At 44.0% G+C, this 14,638-nt stretch overlaps 2 protein-coding genes across 7 annotated transcripts in view; one reads left to right on the top strand and one right to left on the bottom strand.

Annotated features, from left to right (window-relative positions):
* Window positions 1–2,311: 2,311 nt before the first annotated feature.
* Window positions 2,312–11,643, bottom strand: cherp (calcium homeostasis endoplasmic reticulum protein). Of its 4 annotated transcripts, none has more exons than XM_008335122.3 (21): window positions 11,448–11,643; window positions 10,489–10,662; window positions 10,210–10,248; window positions 9,375–9,541; window positions 9,055–9,192; window positions 8,829–8,980; window positions 8,479–8,590; window positions 8,283–8,372; window positions 7,745–7,940; window positions 7,487–7,647; window positions 7,127–7,381; window positions 6,819–7,011; window positions 6,472–6,734; window positions 6,195–6,328; window positions 5,899–5,985; window positions 5,649–5,801; window positions 5,490–5,540; window positions 4,137–4,199; window positions 3,948–4,054; window positions 3,684–3,869; window positions 2,312–3,370 (listed from the first exon to the last, which is right to left on the bottom strand). In XM_008335122.3, the coding sequence occupies exons 1-21, from the start codon at window positions 11,470–11,472 to the stop codon at window positions 3,333–3,335; spliced, it is 2,784 nt and encodes a 927-aa protein (XP_008333344.1). In that variant the 5' UTR covers window positions 11,473–11,643; the 3' UTR covers window positions 2,312–3,332. The 4 variants fall into 4 exon arrangements, with proteins under 4 accessions (XP_008333344.1, XP_016886798.1, XP_008333331.1 ...); XM_017031309.2 differs by lacking the exon at window positions 5,490–5,540 and adding an exon at window positions 4,452–4,481 and having other exon boundaries at window positions 4,137–4,238; window positions 11,448–11,642; XM_008335109.3 differs by lacking the exons at window positions 3,684–3,869; window positions 3,948–4,054; window positions 4,137–4,199 and adding exons at window positions 4,980–5,165; window positions 5,244–5,350 and having other exon boundaries at window positions 5,433–5,540; window positions 11,448–11,639.
* Window positions 11,644–12,244: 601 nt separating this feature from the next.
* The window catches only part of dohh (deoxyhypusine hydroxylase/monooxygenase), a 3,448-nt gene continuing 1,054 nt past the window's right edge, over window positions 12,245–14,638 (top strand). The window contains exons 1-6 of one of the 3 annotated variants that reach the window (XM_008335100.3): window positions 12,245–12,335; window positions 12,883–12,992; window positions 13,116–13,283; window positions 13,540–13,616; window positions 13,788–14,043; window positions 14,250–14,618. In XM_008335100.3, the coding sequence (XP_008333322.1) occupies window positions 12,887–12,992; window positions 13,116–13,283; window positions 13,540–13,616; window positions 13,788–14,043; window positions 14,250–14,560 (918 nt within the window). In that variant the 5' untranslated portion in view covers window positions 12,245–12,335; window positions 12,883–12,886 and the 3' untranslated portion in view covers window positions 14,561–14,618. Of the gene's footprint in view, window positions 12,344–12,882; window positions 12,993–13,115; window positions 13,284–13,539; window positions 13,617–13,787; window positions 14,044–14,249; window positions 14,619–14,638 lie in introns of all 3 variants that reach the window. The other 2 variants (XM_017042308.2, XM_025065664.1) reach the window with 2 other exon arrangements.

Genomic DNA, 14,638 nt, shown 5'->3' with positions numbered 1-14,638 from the left:
AGACAAGAAACTGATGAAAGAAAGAATAAATAAATGAATGAATGGATGGATGGAGTGATAAAAGCCAGGAGGTCGTGTGTGACTTATAATCTGTCAGCAGTAAAAATCACACACGTACACACACTTTAACACTTAACTTTTACACACTCAGCTCAGCTATTCATCATCAGTGAGGGCTGAGGGTTCGTGTGTGTGTGTGTGTGTGTGTGTGTTAGACTGGCACTGTTTTTTCACCGCCGTGTAATTAAGACAGTAAATATAGAAAAACAAAAACATTTGTTCACCATATTGCCAATAATGGTAAAGACACACACACACACACACACACACACACACACACAGATCCTGTTCTTAAACACTTGTGCAGCCTTTAATAACAGCAGCCTGCAGACGTTCTCCCTTCATGTCTGTGTGTGTATGTGTGTGTATGTGTGTGTGGTACCAGCAGGGACCTCGGGGGTCTTGCCTCAGGCCACATAATAGCTCCTCGTCACCAGTGATCTCTCAGTAATAGCAGGCTTGGCAGCAGCTAATGACAACGTCTCTCTAATGATGCCTTCAATGAACCAAGGCCACGATGCTATTTTTGGAAGAGCTGCGGCTTTTCCTGCCACCCACTCCCACCCCCAGCCCCCACCCCACCACGCTGGTCTCTGTCTTTACAAGGTGCCATTAGCTGAGGTCAAGGCAGTGAGGTGAGCGCGGCCACGTTAGAGGAGGATCTGACCTCAGCATGATGAAAACGTCCTGCGCTAATTGAAGGCAGCGTCTCCTACTTGAAGCTTCTCCACCAAAGAGATGGAGGTCTGTGGTTCAACTCCCAACAACTGACTCAGAAGTTTATTATTACGCTCATTGTAAGAAGCCGGAGGAGGATGATGACAGACCAGTCCTCCAGACTGAGGAACAAATGAAGCGGCTCCATCACTTCGGCTTCACACCATTGTTTCCTCTTCAGTACAACGTGGACTCTGACTCCACTTCCTTTAGTTCAACTTCATATCTGTACACACACCAGGGAATTTGTCCAGGACGAGGTTTGTCACAATATCAGGTCAAACGTCTGAAGACACCGGAAATTCACAAAACACATTACAAGGTGGCAGAGGGGAGGGAATGTCTACACCTGCCTACAACTTTTGCACAATATACACAACACTGAGCTGGTCTTAAAAAACAGACCCCTGGCTTCCACTGTTGTTTCTTAAAGGTGCAGTAACATTTATGAGGCTCACTGGTTAATTAAAAAAAAAAAAACGAACAAAAGGACAACACAAATTAAAAAACATCAAATATAAACCGGGGACTCTAAAGATAAGACCCTTGAGACAGACAAGGAACAAAACAAAAGGTGAACTCTGTCTCTCTGTAAAAATCAAACTGAAGCGACCTACCAGTCCCCAGTGTGTCATCAAACCCAGAGAGATGGAGCAGTGGATCCAAACAGGTCTGGTCTGGAGAATCTCCACTCTTTCTTCCACAGATTCCCATCTGTTTTTCCTCTTTTCTCACATCTTTGTTGTTGGTTTGTTATAAATTTCACAACAAGCGTAACCAAACCCCGACTCTTCCTGGTTCTGTATATTTATGTGAATCCTCTGTGATCTCAGAGGACAAATCTTTCAGTTTTGTTTCTCATCCTGCAACAAGTCATGTGATCAACCAATTTTATATATTGAATGTTGAAAGAATGACTCAGCATAAATATCACATTTATTGGTTTGAACTCTCTGTGCAGCCCAGTTTCCTGAGCTGTTAAAGAACGTCACTCGACCCAAATCTGAGAAAACACTTCTGTCATCGACTGTTCACAGTCTGGATCCAAACCCGTGATCAGGAGTGGGTCCACAGTTTGACTGCTGTGATGGATGAAGACCATGGCTTCTGCAGCGCCCTGGACCTCCAGTCTCCAATGAAGTGTTTTCATAAACATTAGCGTTTAAACCCACCACGGCCCCGACGGTCGCTTCTGTTTCACTTCAAACCTTTGAATCCAACATCGTTCTTTTCTCCTGTTTATGGTCAACAAATCTGTCGGTTGTTATTTTTGTCAGAAACACTGCAATTATGGGATCAGTACAGTTCGACAGCAAAGGTGGTGGGAATGGGGTGGGGGGGGGGTAGTTCTGTGTTCAACATCCAAGTGTTTCCTGAAAATTTCACTGAGCTCTAAACAAGTCAAAAAGTTCCAAGACAGATGTTAGCCATCAAACGGTGTCTGGTTTCAATAACCGTTTTTTTGTCAACTGAGCAGGATTGGATTTTTCAACCATTACAAAACTAACAATTTTGCTAACAGAACAAAAAACTATTATTTTAACCAAACATTTATTGGACCTTATTAATGTTGGAGATGGCCTAGACAAAGACACACTTTGGAGTCTGTTCTTGCTTCTCCAGTCTTCACTCACTGATTCATCAACTGTACGCGCTGCTCGGCTTCCATTCCTTTTACAATAGTGCCCCCATGAGGCGACAAGTTACCGGTCCGTTACTAACGATACTCAACAGGAACTCTTTAGACAAGAAGACTTGAAGCACAAACAAATAAAAGCACAGACGACCTCATGCACCTGACGTGGTGAATCACAAACACTCAGGATTTACAGTCAGAGACAAAGTTAGAGAAAAGCAAACCAATGAAGTTGTGTTTATTATTTAGTTCATGACTTTTTGTTGCTGCCGTTCATGTTGAGGATCATTGTGTCAATAGTGTGATTATTTTCATACTACTAAATGACAGACCTGCAAAGCTCTAGGAAAATGTATCAGAATAAACAGCAGTGAAACATAAACAGTCCAACGGCTTCACGCAAAATAATTCTCTTTCTTAAACACACAATTCTCAGTTTTTTTTTTTTTGCTGAAGTCACTACCTGAATGACGGAGGAATGAAAACAGTAAAAATCCCAATGTAAAATATCGTAACACACTTAGTGAAGTTTTTTTCCCACGGTACTTGTTTAGTCCTGTGATTGGACGTGGAGACCAATCACCATCAGTAGATCAGAAGTCTGAGACTTGTTGAAAATATATTTATACCTGTATATCACATTCAACTTTGAAACCAATAAGAACGAATTTGTGTTTAGACTGTAGTTCCAGAGTCAGTTCACAGACTGTTGATGAGTTGGTGCTCAGTTCTGTCCACAGTTCAGTTCAACACTTTAACAAAACCAAGAAGAAAACGCTCACCTCTTCTTCTGTGTTGTATCTGACGTCAATGTGAGAAACGTGAATAGAGAAGTGACGACTGTAGTCCAGGTCAAAGTTCACATCCTTGTTGAGGGTTGGGGGGAAGAGGGAGGTCCCAGAGAAAGTGTTTGGTGACATCACTCAGTGGGCGGAGCCTCCTGTGGTTCTCGATTCACTACATCGAAAAAAAAAGAAAAACTGTCATCACAGTAAAGACACAATGCTGTTCCATCTTAACATCAGGTCACTAACACTGGAACAGAGGGATCTGTTTGGAATGACTAGAGAAGAAAGAAAAGAAAAATAAAAAGAACCAAAACCAGGAATATCTGACTGGGAATTGGTGATAAAAAATCCATACACTGATGGAGAATATTGATACGGTATTGTGATATTTTAGTGTATGGATAATTTCTTACTCTCTTTCTTACACTATTGCAGTTAAACGTTCTTTTGTAGGTGAGGATGAGACCTGTTCTTCATCTCACCTTCTTCTCGTGCCTTCATACGAGCCACAAAGTTGAAGCTCTTGTTCCTGCGATAGTTCTCGTACGGGTCGTCCAGTGAGACGCCCACGCCTTTGTACTGGTCCCATTTATCTCTGATGTCACCTCCTTTGATGGGGTCCTGGATGCCCTGCTCTTTTGCACCCAGACCTCCTGACCCGCTCCAACCTGCAGCAGAAAACATCACAGTGGTAACAGTCGGTAGCAGAGAACTCAGCTGCAGTTCCACAGTGTGAGAATGCTCACCCATCTTCATGAGCAGCTGATGCCCCTTGTTCTCCTCCCCCAATCTGGCATCTCCAGACCCTTTGGAGGAGGAGGAGGAGGAGGAACCGGCCATGACTGACGTAGAGCTGTAGAGGGAAGAGGAGGAGGTGCTGAACAATTACAAGGAGTATGGCTTTAACAGATATTTAAAACATTTACAGGACTTACGGAGGGGAGGAGCTACGTGACTTGGCGCCACGGCGTCTCTTGGTGGGTGAACGTGACCTGGATCTGGAGCGAGAGCGACTCTGAGATGATCTGGATCCACTCCTGGATCTGAAAGATTTCAGGTAAACACATGCAGAAGTGGCAGAGTAAAGTTAAGTCACTCGTAGACACAGATATTTATTCTGTCATCTAGTGAATGTGAGTGTACGTGCAGACCGTGATCGAGAGTAGGAGCGCAAGCGGCTACGGGAGCGAGAACGAGAGGATCGGGACCGTGACCTGGAGGACTTTGAGGAGTGAGAGCTGGAACGGGACGTTGATCTTCCTCTACTGCGAGAACGGCTCCTGGAACGAGTGGCTCCATGTCCACTGGGAGAAGAAGTGAACAAACAGAATATAGGACACAAATCGAAGACCGGTGAAGACAGAAGAGAATTTCTCATCTCTGTGTGGAGACCTCGCTGACCTGTTGCGTTTTTCCTGATCCTTCTTCCTCCTGGCTCTCATCTTGGCTCTGAAGAATTCATACAGGCCGTTCTGCTCCCAGCCTTCACTGATGGCGGCACACAATAGAACCACATGATTATGGTGAAAAGCCCTGCAGTGCCCCCTGGTGGTACCCTCAAGCTTAGTAAATCCCAGTCTCAGTTATACAATTTTGACAGTGTTTACAAGCGGCGTTGTCATGCGTCTGCCTCCGCACAACGACTCATAACACAGGTAAATGTTTGTCTGTCACTCTGTGTTTGGGTGTGTGCGTACCTGTTTTCTTCCACTCTTTCTTACACTATTGCAGTTAAACGTTCTTTTGTAGGTGAGGATGAGACCTGTTCTTCATCTCACCTTCTTCTCGTGCCTTCATACGAGCCACAAAGTTGAAGCTCTTGTTCCTGCGATAGTTCTCGTACGGGTCGTCCAGTGAGACGCCCACGCCTTTGTACTGGTCCCATTTATCTCTGATGTCACCTCCTTTGATGGGGTCCTGGATGCCCTGCTCTTTTGCACCCAGACCTCCTGACCCGCTCCAACCTGCAGCAGAAAACATCACAGTGGTAACAGTCGGTAGCAGAGAACTCAGCTGCAGTTCCACAGTGTGAGAATGCTCACCCATCTTCATGAGCAGCTGATGCCCCTTGTTCTCCTCCCCCAATCTGGCATCTCCAGACCCTTTGGAGGAGGAGGAGGAGGAGGAACCGGCCATGACTGACGTAGAGCTGTAGAGGGAAGAGGAGGAGGTGCTGAACAATTACAAGGAGTATGGCTTTAACAGATATTTAAAACATTTACAGGACTTACGGAGGGGAGGAGCTACGTGACTTGGCGCCACGGCGTCTCTTGGTGGGTGAACGTGACCTGGATCTGGAGCGAGAGCGACTCTGAGATGATCTGGATCCACTCCTGGATCTGAAAGATTTCAGGTAAACACATGCAGAAGTGGCAGAGTAAAGTTAAGTCACTCGTAGACACAGATATTTATTCTGTCATCTAGTGAATGTGAGTGTATGTGCAGACCGTGATCGAGAGTAGGAGCGCAAGCGGCTACGGGAGCGAGAACGAGAGGATCGGGACCGTGACCTGGAGGACTTTGAGGAGTGAGAGCTGGAACGGGACGTTGATCTTCCTCTACTGCGAGAACGGCTCCTGGAACGAGTGGCTCCATGTCCACTGGGAGAAGAAGTGAACAAACAGAATATAGGACACAAATCGAAGACCGGTGAAGACAGAAGAGAATTTCTCATCTCTGTGTGGAGACCTCGCTGACCTGTTGCGTTTTTCCTGATCCTTCTTCCTCCTGGCTCTCATCTTGGCTCTGAAGAATTCATACAGGCCGTTCTGCTCCCAGCCTTCACTGATGGCGGCACACAATAGAACCACATGATTATGATGAAAAGCCCTGCAGTGCCCCCTGGTGGTACCCTCAAGCTTAGTAAATCCCAGTCTCAGTTATACAATTTTGACAGTGTTTACAAGCGGCGTTGTCATGCGTCTGCCTCCGCACAACGACTCATAACACAGGTAAATGTTTGTCTGTCACTCTGTGTTTGGGTGTGTGCGTACCTGTTCCGAGGCCTATCGTGAGAGGGAGGGCTGTAGAAAGCTTCAACAGCAGCAAGCAGTCGATCACTGGGGGGCATGGGAGGAGGCAGTCGGATGTCTTTAGGGTCCAGAGGTTTATAATCACAGTCCTCCAGCTGAGGAAGAGACAGGAGTTTAAGGAGACCATCGTAAATCTATGCTTCTCTCCACGACATCCTTCTTCACTGAATATGTCACTGACAATGTTCAGACCACCGACAGTTCTGAACGTTTTGTTAACCATGGTCAGGTGACTTACCTTGACCAGTGGAGCCATGAGACCAGCAGGCAGGTCAAAGTACGGTACATTCGGCACCAGACTGGGGTCGTCTTGTACGGGAGGCTGGCGATGGCGCACATGTGGCGAGTGTCCATTGAAGCCGGGTGGAGGTGGGCCAAAGTCTGGGTGCTGAGCTCCGCCCCATGGAGGATGCTCACTCCCCATGCCAGGAGGAGGGAGCCTCTGGTTGGGATGGTGGTGAGGAGGAGGTGGAGGTGGAGGAGGGGGAGGACCAGGCAATTCTGTGACAGAGAGACGGACAGTGTTTAGGAATGAATGATGAAGAGTTTATGCTGAGTCATCGCTGATTGTGTTTCTGCACTGACCTCCAGGAAACTCTCCCTGAGGGTATTCGAAGCGATGCGGTGTGTACGGCGGTCTGTCGTAGTGGTGTCTGGGGGGGAAGTCGTCCTGCATGAAGCGTGGAGGGAAGCGCCCGAAGTTATGTGGAGGGGGAGGTTGATTGAAAGGAGGAGGCTGCTGGTGGGGAGGAAAGGGTCCTCTAAAGTGGGGGGGTCTCTGCAAAAATGTAAAAGGTAAACACAGTCATTCACCTAAATGTTCAACTGTCCGTACATAAATAAAGTATAAACAGTTAAAGTAAGGGACTAAAGTCAAACAGGTGGAGACAGACCTGCATGCGTGGTGGAAACGGCGGCTCTCTCTGGCCCCAGGGTGGCTGATCAGGCTGATTCCCCCAAGGTGGCTGCTGGTCGTAAGAGTTCCAGGATGGAGGGCCAGGTTCAGAACCACCTGGACCACTCCAGGGAGCTCCCTCTCTGGGTGGACCTCCACTCCAGTTACCTGGCTCTCTCTGATCATTCCACATTCCTTCATGGCTGTTCCAGGGTGGGCAAGGAGGGGGAGGTTGGTTTGGATCAAAAGGAGGCTGGGTGGAGGGTGGAGGGGTGGTAGATTAAGTTAACAATATGGGATTTTTACATTCCTAATCAAATTTTGTAAATTTATAATAAAATAAAAACAGAGCTCTTACTGGCTGGTTGGGAGTCCAGGGGCCCATGTGCTGGGGGTCATACCATGCAGGCTTGCTGGAGGGAATATCTGAGGATCCACTGGGATTATTAGGATCCTGTGATCTAGAGGGCGCTCCATCAAATTCCCCTGGAGGACCTGCCATGGGGGGTTTCACATCCCCTGAACAAGACACACATACCAACACAGGTTATGTCAACTGAATGTCCTGCACACTGACTGACTGTTGACTGTCTCTGACATGTCTCAGTCTTCTCACCGGCTGGTGTGGTCATAGGTGGAGCCTTCTCAGTCTCACTGGGGGCAGGTATCTGTGGCACGGTGGCAGTTGGAGGCTGCTGCTGCTTCAGACTGGTCACAAACTCTTCGTGCTGGTTCTTCAGAGCCTGGATCTGCTGCTGGAAGGCCATCTGGATGGGTTGAACCACGGCAGCGTACTCAGTGATCAGAGAAGCCTGAAGGAGAGACAAAGAAGAGTTCATGAGTGTCATAACATTCATATGAGGATGAGACACATCCGGGGACATTTTGGTTAATCTCATCATTCTTCCACATTTATGTTTAATTGTAGTTTGTGTAGATGTCAATCTGCTGAGTTGTTGCCATGGTAACACTTGATGAGAAGTGAAGCAACAACAGAAGGTCTCTGTTTTCAATATAATCACACTAACCTGTTTGACTGACAGGAAGACTGTACATGGGCGTATGAAGGCTCAGTTTTAGGTGAAACATTGTTAAATGGGCGTATGAAGGCTCAGTTTTAGGTGGAACATTGTTACCCCCAAGTTTTCACTTACCTGATACTGGCCCAGGCCCAGGGCTGGATTCTGGAGCTGTTGGATGGTTTCATCGTTAAAGTATCCATTCTTTTCCCAAAGCTGCAGCAACTGGGAAACAGGGAGTGAACAGAACAATGACGAGACAGAAAAAAATTGTTGGCATCTTAAATTTAAAGCCCCACAGCTCTGACCTCAGGTCAGTTTTTTAATTTACCCGTGTGATCTTCTGCTGCTTCTCCTCCTCCACAGCCAGGAAGCTGGTGCAGTAGATGGGAACCACTACTTTCTGTATGGCTGCCAACAAATCCTTCTGCTGTTTTCGCTGACTAAAAAAAGACAATTTAAATTTTAATTAAGCTAAATTTGTAAACTAAATGACAAAATACCATGTTTTAAGGTAAACTATCTTCAAATTAAATGTTGTTGACTAATTGCAAAAGTCTTGTTTTTAATAGTTGACAAATGTATAATTATTACAGCCCCACATAAGTTCCTGTTTACTTAAGACAGAAAGGTTATTGACAAAGTTTTTGAGGAAATTAACACAGTTTGAGGTTTGTTTACCAGTGATGAAGAACATCATTGGTTAAGTAAATGAGATGCAGGCGGAGCTCAAAATGAGCCCCTTCAGTGGTGATGCGGTTGCGCAGGTGTGAGGTCATCAGTTCACAGTGGTGTGCAGACTTGGCGTTGTTGAACATCCAATTCTTTCCAGCCTGAGAGAAAAACAAATAAGGATATATTTTCTCTCTAACAATAGAAAACGACAAATGCCTGATGCCAGACTTACAGATATGGCATCTTTAGTACAAGTGTCTATGATGGGCTGCAGCAGGTTGTCAAACTCTGTGATGTCCAGCTGGGTTTCTACTAGGAGCTTCTGGGTCTGTTGCTCCACGGCCAGAGCTATGGCTGCAGTCACCTGCTCCTGCAACATCAGAGACCAAAGAAATCATCAGGTGAATGACATCAACCAATCATTGTTCAGCCTTTCAATCTTTAACTGATTAGATCAGCCCTCTGTGGACATCTGAGAGCATCCACAGAGAAACTGACATAAAACATAAGATACACAGTAAGAGAAACAACTGTTAAAAATGGTTGGAGTACCTGTCTGAGTGAGTGCAGATGCTGCTCCTGCTGCTGCAGGTTCCACTGACTCTGCTGGATGAGCTCATCAATTGGGGGAGCGGTTTGTGGAGGAATAGGTGGTGGAGTAATCATGGGCATCGGTGGAGGAGGAATGACTAAGTCTTTGGCTTCTGGGTTGTACAGGTCTGTAAAAGAAGCACGGGGACAACAATTGTTTTGTTTTTATGGCTGGTTTGGAATGGTAGTTTGAAATATGGCACCTTAGAAAAAAATGTGCATTCCTTTTTTTTTTTCTCAAATCGTGAGGGATCATTTTGGTCAAATAAGATGTAACAGATTCAAACAGCAAGCACATGAATAGAGAATAAAGTAAAACAGCAAAAAGAATTCAGAGACATGCAATCAGCATGAAAGCGATCATTCGTTGCCCGACATTTATTATGCAACCAACTGCTGATGAAACTCACTAACTAACAGCGTTATTTGAGACATTGATAGATTAGGTAGACTTTGATGGTTAGACTTTGAAAACACCACAATTAACAAGGACAGAGGCAGAAATATTAGAATTACTCAACAACAGCCTGTTGATATTTTAATGACAGCTTTAAAGTTAATTAATTTGCTCTTTTACCACTAAGACAAATCTATCTGTGTTCTAAAGTAGCTCAACTTCAAATCAACGGTGCAGGAAAAAAAAATTAAAAAGAAAAGATTGACATGGAAATTGCAAATTAAAAAACAATCAATCAAGCATAGGTATGGAAAAGCCAGCAAATTAAGTTTTAACAAAACAAGTGTGACTTTCCAAATGCAGATCTTTCATTGGACAAATCTGGCTACAAATAAATACCTTCCGATTTATACTCCTCCCCTTCGTGGGTAGGGGGATCTAAGTAGAGAGAAGCAAACTTTAATGCACTAAAGTAGATTAGTGATACTCACAGAATAACACAGTGCAAACTTACAGAGCACTGGGATTTGCTGTGAACAAAATGGGGAAATACACTGACATAGAAGGTACTAAACCAGCAATAAGAAAAATATCTTTTAGACAGTATTCCATTACTGTCTGGTCAGACATTTCTTTTATTGGACAAACAAGTTCAGGACTGTCCTTTCAACTACATACGCTGCTGTTGTTCCATGGCGAGCTTGCACTTGTAGTAGCTGAAGTACTCTCCACCAAAGAGAAAGGAAAACTTTGGATTGTCCTTCTGTTTCTCCATCGTCATCTTCTCAAACTCTGGCCCATTTCGGGCAACAAACTGGGCCAGCTTGTCAATGACATTCCTCAGCTCTTGGTCTGGACATGGACAGAAAAATAAATAAGAAAAAAAAACATTTAAGAAAGCAGAACATTTAACATTCTGCCAGCTGGAAATAAATTAAAAATTAAATGTAATGTATAGTAATATAAAAAACCTAGTAATATAAATCGGCATATTGAGTATAGTTTACCAATACAAAAAACATTGTACTGTATATGCAGAAAATGTAATATTTGAAGACATGTGCAGTGTCTCAAATAAACTTAAAATGCAATTCGCGGCCAAAGCAAAGTAAGACCTGGAGAGGGTGTCAATCCATTACAGGACAATTATCACAGTGACATTTAAAAAAAAACAATGGTGCCACTTATAAACGTTTAATAAAAGCATTTATTTTATTATACATATATACATTTTAAAGAAACAGCTTAAGCCGTTTGACCAGTTCTGTTCGTAAAACTATTGATTAATTAATAAATAATAGTGATAATGTGGGGAAAACCCATATTTTAAACTTTCGGCTTTTTCAATGATTAAAATACACATAACACGATGAATACGACTACGTGGGCGTGGATTTATATTGTATTATAATTAGAAAAGTGCATCAAATGGATTTATATTGTATTATAATTAGAAAATTAGAAAAGTGCATCAAACCAACTTTTGAACACGGTCGAGAATTAAATCACATTACATACCCCATGCAATTATTTAAATGTTTATAGACACGTCTAGCTTGCGTTTTTAGAATTAGGTACCGTGTTAGCATAGATGCTATCTCTAACTCAATGAAAACCGCTGTTGCAAAAACGCCTACCTTCAGGAGCAGTTGGAAGATCCATAGTTTACCAAAATCGCAGCGTAGTCACTTTGCAGTTAATGTCGTTAAAACGACCCCTTTTGTGTATAGATCCACTATTTTATTTCATAAAAAGGTCTTCCAAAATACACACACATTCATTTTTACTGTGAGGTGACACCGGAAGCTTTACGGTTAGAGAAACAGCGCCACGAGCAAACAGACGTGGGCTTGCCAACAGCGCCTCTCCTGGTTAGGAGTACAGGTGGGGGAACTTTCGTGTTATTCTTTTAATTTTTTTTTTTTTATTATTTATTCTGCTTAATCTCTCCAGTCTCAGGAATGAATGCAGCACCGATATACTTTGTTGACTGACCGCATTCCCTTACTAACTATATGTTTGCCTTTTCATAATGCATGTAATTGTATGTATTTTTTCTAATTTATTATACTTGTTCACTGTTGTAAATGAGTGACTTTCCTTTATATATAAAGAAGTGTTCAGTTTTGTGTGGACTCCTACTTTGTTTGTTTAGGCTTTAGGAACTACACACACTCGTAGGCTAAAAAACATGGAACCACATCTGTCCCACACATTTTAAAACCTCCTTTATCCTGAACTAAAGCAAGATGTGACACTAAGGGACCTTTAATATTTGAACGAAGCAAACGGGGTCTTCTTTGGAAACCTTTGTAATCCCGATATCAGCCAGTAGATGATGGTATAACATCATTTATTTCTGTGCTAGACAACGTTAACGTCAAAAAAAGAAGAGAAAACGGAAGTTGTCAGACTGCAGCAGCAGCGTGTTCCGGCTCCACGGCAACAGCAACAGCAGAAGCAGAAGCAGAAGCAGCTGTAGCTGTAGCTGTGATAGTTCAGAGTTGTTCTCGTCTTCACAGAAGGTCAGTAGGTATTTCTGTTGTAATTTCCCTATAGTGTTATTGTCATGTCATTGTTATGAAGTGTAGGCGGTAACGCTGTAGGAGTGGTTGAGGACATGTGGTTGGTCCAGAAATGCTAACAGCATTAGCGACCAGCCTTTTATAACCTCTGGAATGGACCCAACCCAAGTTTGAAATGTGGCTGGTTAAAACCTCTGGAATGGACCCAACCCAAGTTGTGGATGGTAAAAAAAAAACCTCACTTGACTAACAAAACCAAAAATCGCTTTCAATTAAAAAAAGGTGAAATCAAGACATTTTAATAAATATATTTTTATCTTTTACATTAAGATATGTGGTTTTTATTTGTGCTGTTGTGTCACAAGGCACCGGTGAGTGTAAGGATCAGTTGTAGAGAGTGATAAAGTAGAATTGAACAGTGCAAGTACATTTGATACTTGCCTAAATACTGCAGGGTCTTACCTAGTCGTAAGAGTAACTAATGGTTACTCTATAACCTACCTTTTGGTATTCTGATGTCATTTTTTCACTTTGTCTTTCTGTGTAGCAGTATGGCCAGTTTGGAGCAGGTGCAAGCAATTGGAGAGGTTCTGGTGGACCCAGGACTAGACCTGACCCGCCGGTTCAGAGCCTTATTTACCCTGAGGAACCTGGGAGGTAGAGTTTCATTATATATTTTTAAGAGTTTTAAGAGTTGGCCGTATGTTTGACACCCCTGGTCTAATCTTTTGGTTGCAGACTACAAACTGAGGGTTTGTGTGCATGTGTGTTTTGTGTCAGGTGCTGAAGCTATCATGTGGATTAGTAAGGCCTTCACAGATGACTCTGTGCTGCTGAAACATGAGCTGGCCTACTGCCTGGGACAGATGCAGGACAAACAGGCCATCCCGACTTTGATTGATGTTCTCAAAGATACACAGCAGGAGCCCATGGTTAGACATGAAGCAGGTAAATATGCTCCACACTCTGTGTCAGTGGAAGAGAAAACTTTTACTCCTGTAGGATATAGGACTATGTGCCTAAAATTAGAAACTTTTACTCCTGTAGGATATAGGACCTAAAATTATTCTGCCAGCATAAAGTTCTTCTGAACACCTAATACTGTGAGCATCAGATTTAATCATTGATCAGTTCCCCTTTCACCAAGCTACTAACATGGTCATTTAACACATTATGAACTACTTTACCTTGTTTCTCTTTTTAGGTGAAGCTCTGGGAGCAATTGGTGATCCTTCAGTTCTGGACCTACTAAAAGAGTACAGTCAGGACCCTGTCATTGAGGTAGAGCCAACGACCTGCCCACATGGACAGAAAACAAAATTAAAACACAAGAAACTCGATGCCAAACCATTTGTATAATAAATACATGGCCCAGTTTTATTGGCCCTCGTAGGGGAGACGTGGGCCAGACCAAAAGAAGAGTGATGAATCTGAATGTACTGTCATCTACAGGTTGCAGAAACGTGTCAGTTGGCTGTTCATCGCTTGGAGTGGCTCCAGAGTGGAGCAGAGAAAGAGTTGGAAAATGGGAGTACTAAAGAAATCCCCTACCTCTCTATAGATCCTGCTCCTCCAGCAGCGAGCAGGAGTGTGTCGGAGCTGCGCTCAGATCTGCTGAATGAGAATCTGCCACTGTTCACACGTTACCGTGCCATGTTTGCTCTGCGAAACCAGGGAAGTGAGGAGGCAGTCCTGGCTCTGGGAGATGGTAAGACACAATGTGTATAAGGGGAATGACGGGGGCTGTATGTCCCAGCCATTCTGGCGTTCATACACCTACCATTCTTCTCTGTTAGTAGACAGATTTTTTTTAAGCAGCTGTTTAGTAACAGGACTTAAGATTCAGTTTGGCTCCTGGTCACTGTGTCAGCAGAGAACCAGTCTTTGACATCTTATATCCATCTGCATCTCTAGGCCTGCAGTGCTCCAGTGCTCTGTTCCGTCATGAGATTGGATACGTGCTGGGTCAGATGCAGCACCCAGCGGCAATTCCAGCCCTCTCTGCAGCCCTGGAGCGCCCTGGGGAAAATCCCATGGTCCGGCACGAGGCTGCAGAGGCTTTGGGCTCCATCGGTAAGGAGGACTGTCTGGCTGTTCTGCAGCGTTACCGTGGAGATGGAGAGCGTGTAGTTAAAGAGAGTTGTGAGGTGGCTCTGGATATGCTTGAGTATGAAAACAGCAACCAGTTTCATTATGCAGATGAGCTGGCGAGGTTGCAGGGTTAAGACTCTGTGGCATCACTGAGGGGGCATTTACTTGTTTTTTCGTTACAATAATCCTGCTGCAAACCTGGACCGTTGACC

This window comes from Cynoglossus semilaevis, chromosome 2, assembly GCF_000523025.1.
Source record: "Cynoglossus semilaevis isolate Cse_v1.0 chromosome 2, Cse_v1.0, whole genome shotgun sequence".
Classification (NCBI taxonomy): domain Eukaryota; kingdom Metazoa; phylum Chordata; class Actinopteri; order Pleuronectiformes; family Cynoglossidae; genus Cynoglossus; species Cynoglossus semilaevis.
Note: the sequence above shows the minus strand (reverse complement) of the source record. Positions and strands in the feature narration are given on the sequence as shown.